Source organism: Melopsittacus undulatus, chromosome Z (assembly GCF_012275295.1).
Source record: "Melopsittacus undulatus isolate bMelUnd1 chromosome Z, bMelUnd1.mat.Z, whole genome shotgun sequence".
Lineage (NCBI taxonomy): Eukaryota > Metazoa > Chordata > Aves > Psittaciformes > Psittaculidae > Melopsittacus > Melopsittacus undulatus.
The window spans coordinates 17,945,685-17,956,079 of NC_047557.1; the positions used below are offsets into that span (position 1 = coordinate 17,945,685).

Here is a 10,395-nt window from a genome sequence, read left to right on the forward strand (position 1 = left end):
CACTAAAAGCAGTTTAGCAAGATGAGACCACACTTGGCAATCTCAGAAAATTATTTCAGTCAAGAAATGTAGCTTTGTATTGTTGCTTTTTGTTTAGAGCAAATATTTTACTGTGCATTCTCAATTTACAGTAAAATTACCAATTCTACTCTGTTTGCTGTGCTGACAGCTATCATTTGAACCATACATTTTACAGGAACCTTCCGATGCAGTGAATTCACTTAGTTTGCGCATTGACATTGGCCTTGCAAATCCTCTGTCCAGTCCTGTCCTTGATATATATTCTCCTGCATCTGTGGCTTACAGTGTAAGTATGCAATGTTAATATCAAAACATGCATGGCTGTACATACGTCAATAATGTGTGGTCTCCACAAACACCAAAGAGCTACATGTAAGTGAAAACTGGTGTTCTAGTTAACTCAGTGGTCTAACAACAGGCACCTGAGGGTGTTCGTGGTTCATTTTGTACCTTTGTCTGTATTGGTTGAGCTTGCTCACACATATGTCAGCCACAAGCATGTTGGTTGAGCCATGTCACTCTTGATGTGCACTTCCAGTTGATGGCAATGATGAACTACTTTAGGTTAGCTTATCCTACAGTAAAGGAATACATAAAAGAGGGATGAAACCCCTTTTATTACATCCTGTTTGTCATGGGTTAACTGTTTTTATGGATCAGTTGAGACGTAATAACATGTTAGTGTTAACTTGTTCTTGTGTCAGTATTTAATGCCCTTCAGAGGGATTTTCTTATCTGTAAACCAAGAATGTGCTTCACCTCAAAAGTGTTTGCACTCTACTATCAGCACATAATTTTGAGAGTTGAGCCCTGTGACTCAGGAAATGTTTTGTTTTTCATAGATTCCTTTTATTAAAGACTGTGGTGAAGATGAACTTTGTATCTGTGATCTTGTTCTGAATGTTCAGCGGAAGGCAGATGATGGGTAAGAGTTGAATCAGTGGAATTGTGTCAGGTGTTAAGTTTCCATCAGCTGGTTTTCCTGTAGGCTTTCAATGAATTTCTAGATGAGAATGTCTTTCCAGTTCAACATCTACTTAGAAATGGCAGGGATAATAAAGCATTTCTGTCTGAATATCTAATCAAGGAAAAAGAGGTATGGTAGGAGCACAGGTATAGGAGCAGGATTCTTGTCAGCTTAGATAAATCCAAATTTTGCTGCCTCAGGTATGAGGACACAGTGAGCATTCAGAAGATTCATGGCTGGCTTGGCTGCTGCTGGTACAGGGAGCACACTGGGAGAGCAGCAGTGATTGCTGCAGGTATCCTAGTCCCTTCTGTGGGGAGCAGAAAGGATCCTGCAGCAGGCTGTGCCACTGGGGAGCTGAGGTCAGCCATTCAGTTAGCACATTTTCCAAGTCCATATGCAGATTCATGTGTACATGTGCAGCACACAGAAAGACAGGGCTGGCTTTTCCTGGAACTGCCATCCTAGTCTGACACCCACTCTCTAGCCACTTTCTCATGGGGGCAGAGCCCTTGAAAATCCAGCAAAGTGATTTTGACCATACATAGTCAAGGTCCTGCACTTTGAGAAGATACAAATTCTATTTGGTTTTAAGAAACACCATCAGAGTCTCTTATGTCAATGAATTTAGAAAGCAGAGTGTTTAAGTGTGTAGAATGGAGGAAATGTCCTGTTGTTCTTGTTATTTGTTGTTGGCTACAGGCAACACATTTTTTATGATCCACAGCTGTTCTAGTATCTCTGTTTACAACAATGGACTTTATTTTCCAACAGCAAACAGCAGTTTGTTGTCAGCAGCAAAAACAGAAGGCTAACATTCAGTGTAAAATTGAGAAATAAAAAGGAGAATGCATATAACACCAGAATCCAGGCTACATTTTCAGACAACTTGTTTTTTGCTTCATCATCTTTACCGGTATGTGACACCCAACCTCACTGTTTCTGCTATTTACAGTAATTTTTGAGGTTCTCAGAGAATTATTTCTTTTTTCTTTCTAGTAGTGCCTATCCCAGGAAAGAATGTGTGTGCAAACCTCTCTTCCAATTTATTTTCTTGGATACAGAATTATTCCCTTCAGCATATCAGTTTATTTAGGTCAAGGAGAGACACTGCCAACTCAGCATGAAAGTTGGCAACTTGTTGAGTTTGACCTCACCTCAGTATTTCAGTCATCTTTTCCTCACTTCAGGCCTTGGCACCCACATCTTCTACTTGACTCCCAATAACATGCCTGAATGCAGTTGCCATGCCACAGGGAATTTGTATTTGATAAATCAAATATGCAGCATCGATGATGCGGCCTTAAAGGACAGACTTTGGATCTAGAAACAGTGTTACTGCCAAGGCCACGTGTTCCAGCCATACAGTGAATCATATTGAAATGATTGCTGTACCAGAAGCTCTTCTTCTAATGAATTTTGTCTTAAAAAAGGGAAGAGAAAGGCATTATACATACTATTTTGGGAAATGCAGTAAATCTATAATCTCAACCGTTGCTTCCAAACAGTTAATGAAGGATAAAGTCTGGACTTCTGTCCTCAGTTTAATCTATAATCTCAACTGTTGCTTCCAAACAATTAATGAAGGATGAAGTCTGGACTTCAGTCCTTGGTTTATGTGGTCAGGCCACTACTGGAGGAGTGCGTGATAATCCTAGGGGTGAAATCCAGAGCTATCCCTATAGTAAAGAAAGAGGAGGGATAGGAGCATTCATCACTGCCCCAGAGCAGCATTCTCCTGAACAATGAACTGGCAGAAGTACTCCATGCAGCACTGAGGGTGCCCCTCTATCTTCCCATCCTGTTATGCAGCAATATTGCTTGTTCCACTCATGCCAAAAGACCACACTGGAGCTAGGATTTTCTTTTGCTTTAAAATCACATTTTTTTTAGAAGTATTTCAGCCCGCAAGTGAGGACCAGAAAAGTGCCTGCTTCAAAGCATAAACTGAGAATGTATGGGTGGGGTTTGGGTTTGCTGGTTTTGGGGGTTGGTTTTTTGTTTGGTTGGTTTTCATTTTTTTCATTTTGCGTTTTTTTTTGTAGTGTAATTCATGAATGTTAAATGTCTGCTAGGGATGCTCCTAACAAAAGGCAGTGCATTTTAATGCTGATTTTTAAAGCGATGATAACTGGTCAGGTCTACAAGTTTGTCTTTGATGTAGGATGATGACACACTAAACATTCTGCAAAGTAGCAAATAAACTTTTATGTATTGTAGATTCCCCTGCAAAAGGTATGATAGGGTTCCCCTCTGCACACTAACTTCTACAGTGAGGGTACTTAACTAGCTCTCAGGTCATGTAAATATGTCTGGAAAAGTTCTGTAAAAATGCTGTAAAGAAACGTGGTAGGAGTTAATGCTAGAGTTGACTTGTACTCTCTAGCCAGTACTCCTTCTTCGAAGCCCAGCACGAAAGTCTAAGAGCTCAGAAGAAACCACATGGGACTGGCCCCACCTTTCTCAAGCCTCTCTCCTAGCACTGCCTATGCCCAGCCCCTCTGCTGCATCTCTTAGCATCATACATGCCCTGTTGGAAACACAGACTGGCAACTTCCTCTCTGCTTTATCAAAACCTGATACTAGGATGACTTTTCTGTCTGTTTCTTCTGCAGAATGATGGGACTGAAGTCTCGTGTCAGACAGGACCAGCACAAAGTACAGTTATTTGCCAAATAAGCTATCCTGTTTTCAGAACAGGACAACAGGTACATCCAGCATGTTTAAATAACCTTGAATGATAACAAAAGCTTTTTTGTTGTTTTCCCCTAAATCTGCATTTACTGCTGGTGAGGCTTTCTTAGATATGGCAACAGTTAACTTCCTTTTGGGTTTCAGAGGCATTAAAAGAAGCAAAGTAAGGGCTAAGCTTTTGTGACTCTTGCCAGACCAAAGGAAAAAGCACTCCTGAAGCACATCTGTCACTGTCAACAGCTTTCAAATGCTGCTGTAGCTTTGTAACTCTTGAAAGCTGAGGGTTGAGGGCAAAAACTGAGAGCATCAAGCATAGCTGCCTGATCATTCCCATCAAACCCATCCTGTTGCACAAACCTGGGGTAGCTCCTTCTGCTCTGTGAATCTCATCTCTTCAAGAAGCAGTATACTTTGACAGGAGATGGGTGGCTTACACAGCAGAGAATTCAGATACAGATGATAAAATTCTAGATTGTTGTGCATACAAATAATTATGTTACTTTGGATGTTATACCACCAACTCATTTACCATGTATTCCTTGCCTCTTCCATAGGTATCCTTTGATATTAGTTTTGATTTTAATCTGAAAAATCTTCAGAATGTGGCAGTTCTAAGTTTTCATGCATTGAGGTAAAGTATATAATAATATGAAAGCAAGTTAGGTATTAATATCTCTTTTGTATAAAATAATAATATAAAACCTGACTTTAAATGTGTTTTGATGAACAGTGAAAGTAAGGAAGAGCAAGAAGTGGACAACCAGATTAGCTTATCAATTCCTTTGCGATATGATGCAGAAATTCACTTCACAAGGTATGCTGAATAATGCAGAATCACTCGCATTTTTGCTAAGGCATTTGAATAAAGTAACAGTATTGAAAGGCCACTAAAAAGATAGTAAAACTTTGTTTTAATTTTTAAATTCATAAGCAATTCCCAAGTCATCAATAGTAGCAGAATTTTATGTTCTAATAAACTTACATGTAAAAAAAAATGGAATGTGTAGTAAGAAATCACAGAACCATGTTTATCTCTGCACAATTGTTATAATGTTTATGCAACTAGAAGTGATATAAAACCCAAACAGTACTTGTAGTTTTGCTAATACAATTAGTATAAACTACGTAATAAGGTTGGGCCTCTGGGCTCAAATGCAGTGACATCAGATCAAATCTAGAGTCAAAATGATCAAAAAAAAACCAAAGAACAGCTGCAAAAAGAAAAAAATGCCCAGGGGAGAAAAAAATAAAGTTAATGCCCTTGAAACCTCTTATCTTCAGCCCTGGAAACCCCTGGTGATTTGGGATGCACTGAAACAGTAATCAGCCTGTGACAGTTCCAAACAAGAATGATTTCAGTTAGTTACATCAGAACTGAAACAAAAAATACACCAGCTTGAGCCTGAGATCAAGGGAAAATATATTTTTTTTTTTCATCAAAGGAGAGATGTGTTTCTCTTTCCCAGTTACTGAATTTCTAGGATAAACTACAAATAGTTACATTTGATACACTTGGTCACCAATTTTTGGTGAAAAATTGTTTTACATTCCAAAACTTGTAACCATAAACTGATAGAAAATAAATGGTAATTATTCAAAGAATGATAAAATCGAAAAAGAGAAAGCTGCTCAAAAATGTACAGCAACAATAAACTCAGGAAATTAGTATTCAAAGATCACCATAACTACAAGAACTGTTGGCTGCATAGGATGACCTGAGCTGGAATAGGGACCATAGTACAGACTAGTTTAATAACCTGCTTTGCAGCAGCAGTTTCAGAATATTCAAGGCCTGGCATTCATCACAGCTAGGTACACCAATTCTGGAGTCATGCAGAATTTCTCAGATTATTTTACTTGCAGAGAAGCATTTGTGTCAGCAATGCAAATTTTTTCAGCTCCCTGAGAAAGTTGCACAGAACTTCAGGAGAAAGAGAGCATTTGCTACTGAAGTTTGCAGCAGCACAAAAGAATACACATCATCTGTATAGGGGAATAGCACAGCAACTTAAGCAGCCTCCTAGGAAACTGAGGTGGTGCAAACTTGAATCAGCAAATTTAATTAGCGGAGAAATATGGACATAAACTCAATGCTTCAGAAAAGGCCAGGCCAATTTATAAAAGAGTTACTCAAAGAAAAACAGGGGTTTGAATTTGGGTGCATCTCCTGAGTAGGAGAAAATGCAATTTCATATGCAAGTCAAGGCATGAAGGAATTTTTACTGCCAGAAAAGGATTATTATTCTTGGAAATGAAACAATTTAGAAGAATTAAAGGAAATACACATTAACTAAAGGTATAATTTTAAATGCTTCCCTTAGAGTTAGCTCATTTTTACACTCTCCCACTAGGAAATAACTATCTGTAGATAGTTCCTTAAGGCAGGTAATGTAGCCGAAGACCAATCTCTTAAAATACACGGGTTGAGTATCAGTGCTGTCTTGCTGAAGTGAAGCTCTTCTAGGGAAAATTTCCTAATCTGAGTTTCCAGTAGAAGGGGTAAGAAACAGTCTTACCAGTGACTCCTGCAAGGACGAGGAAGCTGATACTATGCAGTCCTGGAAGGACTGGAGATTTGAGCCATAAGGAGGCCTTGTGCAAGTCATTTCAAGGAAAAGACCCCTTGGAGGAAGTATGGAGGATTGAAAAGGATCCACAGTGCAGTATGAAGGAGCACATTAGATGGGGAAGTATGTCTGAGACTGCACACATGTTAATTTGGAATTGTACACACAGATGTTACCCAGGTTAAACAGGGAGAGCAGCACTGGTAAAGAGTATGGATGTGCACTTTGTGCTACAGGTAAGAGCCCATGTAGCAATCATGATAGCCCCTACTCCTTGTTAACTCACTTCTCAGCTTGCTTTTTGACTGATCAAATTAGCCTCCTAATGAAAGCTAATGATGAAGAGCTGGCACAGTTCTGGGATGGTCCAGTGGAAAAGCTGCTCACAGGTAGAAAGCACATGAGTCAGATGCGCTACAGAGGGATGCTTTCATTGTCATTGAAAATGATGCCAGCTGGCTGAGTCTCTCAATCATCCACCAGCCCTCACACACTTGCAATTTCATGCTGTGGTAGGCTGCAACCACCCTCACATTACTTTGGAAATTGTGTATTTTGAAACCCATAAATACTATAGAAAGTGGCCCAAAGAAGACCAAGGGCTATGGAATGTGTACCATGCACACAGCCAGGGTCCTGAATGTGTGTCCATACCCAGGCAGTGTGGAAATAAGCATTAGAGCCCAGGGTCTCCCTCAGAATCTGCAGGTATCTGCTGTTACAGATGTACCAAGAGGGACAGTCATGAAGCACTTTCTCAGGAGGGAGGCTACTGCAAGGGTGAAAGCCAGAGTGTGTGCCAGGGTTTGCTGTATGCACTGAAACACTACAGGATGCAGGAAGCAGACCCTACATCTCACACAAACCTCCTGTCTTACCTTCACATGCCTCCTCCAACTCCGGGCTTCAGTACACCACATAATTTCTCACCCAACTTTGTAAAATTCAAATGGCAGTACAAGTGACTGATTTTTCCTTTGACTGTACTTCTAGCCTGTTTCATGAAGGCACATCCAGTAACGTATGTTTTCAAAGCAGCTGCCAAACTGAAATGTATTGTTTCATGGTTGTTAACTAGGCTTGCCAACATCAACTTTTATGAAGTATACTCTGGTCATAACATTCCTTCCACTGTGAATAATTTTGAAGATATTGGCCCCACATTCAACTTCTCAGTTAAGGTTAGTAAACGTTTCTGGTTCAAGAAGCTGCCTTACCTCCTCCTGTAGCCTGCTCTGAACGTGTAATTGAATGTAATTGAAAAAACTTTCCCGATTTCATTGCCTGATTTTGATGGTTTTTAATCAGTTAAAGAAAAAAAAATGTAAATAGCTGGGGGATAAATACTTACAGTCTTTACGAGGTTAAGGATGAAATTTGCACTTACTGCACAAGCAGGATGGAGGAGGGATTGGTTCTGCACTGTTTACATACTTAGGAGATGGTTAATGCTTAACTTTAAGCCAACTTGGACTGTTTTTTTCACAGAGTGTATTTGTCTTCTGCCAACTTCATGAGGAAAAGCAAGTCTTCTCAGGCTTGGACTTTGAAACTTTGGAAGTTCAGCAAGGGTTAAGTCCTCAAACCAGATACAGGAACTAGCTAGATCACAGCTTTTATTGCATAAGTCAGAAAAACTTAGATCTGCCACGTGGAAAGAAACTTAAATTATGTTCCATTTACATTCCTGTAACTGCTAAAGGACTAAATAACAGGTCTGTTGGCTGTGGCAGAGCATTTGCTTTTCAAAACATATTTCATGCCATTAATATGAACTCTGTATACAGGAAATGATCAGGGACCTGAAGCTCTACAATATACTTTCTGCTTTACTGTTGGCATAATGTAATTACTACCCTAGTAAGTGTCATAGTACAGAAAACATTGATGTGCAAAAGAAGTCCAGTTCTTCCACACTTATCCATGATTTCTGATTTTCTTGCTGTATCAAGTAATTTTATGCATATGCAAGTATAGCTATCTGAACTAACAGTGAGTTATTTGCTTTGCAGTTAACAACAGGAAGTATCCCAGTAAAGATGGCATCTATAAATATCTATCTTCCAGAATTTACCAGCAAAGACAATCCACTGATGTACCTAACTGCAGTCACCACTGATGAAGTAAAGAAATTAATTACATAAACTGCTGTGTTTTGGGGTTTAATCAATACCATGAACATCAGTTACTTCCCTGATGATGTGGCTGAGCTCCAGAAAATCTATGCCCTTTCTCTGTTCCTTCCTCATAAAGGGAAGGGGGAGGACTACAGTGTCAGCAGTATACTAATCTATTACATGGATTGTCTTTACAGTCCACAGATGACTTTTCATTTTATTCTGGAATTCTTCATCTAAGTCCTTCTCCAAGTTCCTGGGAATATGATAGTAAAAATGGAATTTTTAGATTGAGACAAATCTTACAGGTCAGCCTATAGGGGGGAAAAATTACCGTAAGAGCCATTTAATTATGTTCAAACCCACATACAGTCTCTTAGTTTCCTTAAGTATTCAGTGTTATATAATTCATAATCTAGCCTTTCACAGCTACCATCTCATTCCACAAATGTATATGATGACTACAAATTCCTGAGTACAATGTCATCCAATTTAACTCCTGATGTCTTTCCTAGGGCAGAGGTGTTACTTGTCAAGCTCAGAAAAATCCACTGCAGATAGGGAAAAGACCTTATTCTGCATCCTTCACAAAAGAGAACTTCAGAACTTCCAAAGAACTGGTGAGTAAATCTAAGCACCGCAGCACCACTGGTCAGGAGCATAGAGCCAATCCTTAAGAGCCTGCTGCTGTACCTGTGGGTACAGCTGTTGTGGGGGGTGGCCTTCCTCATTCACACTGCAGGAGTGCAGCCTATGGGTGGTCTCACACATACTGTATCTGCCTTAGATAGAAGGTGCATGTTCTTCACATCCAAGCGCTTTGTATGCAGCACAGAACAGCAAAGTGCAAAAGATATTAAAAGAACATTTATTGAAGTGTATTTTTAATGCATGCTCTTCTTGCTATTTCCCCTGGAAGAACTGTAAGAATGTGAAGTGCAGTACCATCACATGCAAACTGGAAGATATTATGCTGAAGGGAGAGCACTTTGTGAATGTGTCCACCAGAATCTGGAACGGAACATTTGCTGCTGTAAGTATTACCTGCATCTTCATGACGGATCCAATACTCAAATATTTCTTAGTACCTGAAATTTCTCAAAGTGCAATAAAGAGACCTTCCTACCTAGAAAGACCCTCCTTTACTTTACTTGTTGTGTGTGTCTTTCCAGATTGAAGACTTGAATCTTAAAGTAAGTATTGAGGCTACATAATGGAGCTGTTAACCTTCAGTCCAGTATAAAACCTAAGATAGTACTGTGAGAATACAATCTCAACAGCTGAAAAAACATACTCTGCATCTGTTAAATTCATTCAAGGGCAACTGCAGTTTCCACAAAACACAGGACAGCAGAGTACAGTATCATAGCCTGGAAAATAATGTTGCTTTTAGCTTTTGAACATCACAGCCTACATAGTGATCATTTTAAATCATATCAAAATACCAAAAGCCTGTTAGTGTGGCCAGTTTTATCTGTAAGACAAGGTGTTGAAATTTTTTTAATTGATTTTTTGGTTTTATTAGAGTTGCTGTCAAGTAAACAGTCCTTGCTTAAAGACCTACAGGATGCTTAAAAATATCCATCAACAATATCCTGACTTTCCCATTTCAAATTACCGTGTGTCCTCCAGGGTTTAGCTCATGAATTACCAGATTTTTGAAATGAGACCATGTTTGCTTCTTAGCTAGGCAACCAACCAAACTGTCTTGGAGTTCTGGGTTTGCCTAGAGCATCAGGAACATGACAGAGTCTTCTTAGTTTGTCTGGCGAGTCTTATGGCAGGTATTGGCATTTAATAGCAGAGCTGTTGTCAGCTTTAGTGTTCAGCTCTTAAAAGGAAAAGGTCAGATTGATAATGTAATACACTTATGCAAGAGTGTGAAAGAAAGCATCTGTCTGTCTTTAAAATTCATAGTTTTCAAGTTAGCTGGGTCAAGACTACTTGTTAGTGTTGTCAGGTACACAGAATGTGGAGACCTGAACAAAAGGTTGCTAACCTCACATAAAGGTGAGTGGAAACTACCACT

General features: G+C 39.4%; 1 protein-coding gene across 2 annotated transcripts in view; it reads left to right on the forward strand.

Moving 5' to 3' along the window:
* ITGA2 (integrin subunit alpha 2) overlaps positions 1 to 10,395 on the forward strand; it is a 71,331-nt gene that overhangs the window by 52,191 nt on the left and 8,745 nt on the right. For both annotated transcript variants that reach the window (XM_031051654.2, XM_034073289.1), the window contains 10 exons: positions 197 to 307; positions 864 to 946; positions 1,763 to 1,904; positions 3,604 to 3,696; positions 4,237 to 4,313; positions 4,413 to 4,496; positions 7,328 to 7,430; positions 8,262 to 8,372; positions 8,882 to 8,986; positions 9,286 to 9,399. In XM_031051654.2, coding sequence (XP_030907514.1) covers positions 197 to 307; positions 864 to 946; positions 1,763 to 1,904; positions 3,604 to 3,696; positions 4,237 to 4,313; positions 4,413 to 4,496; positions 7,328 to 7,430; positions 8,262 to 8,372; positions 8,882 to 8,986; positions 9,286 to 9,399 — 1,023 coding nt within the window. The remainder of the gene's footprint in view (positions 1 to 196; positions 308 to 863; positions 947 to 1,762; positions 1,905 to 3,603; positions 3,697 to 4,236; positions 4,314 to 4,412; positions 4,497 to 7,327; positions 7,431 to 8,261; positions 8,373 to 8,881; positions 8,987 to 9,285; positions 9,400 to 10,395) is intronic.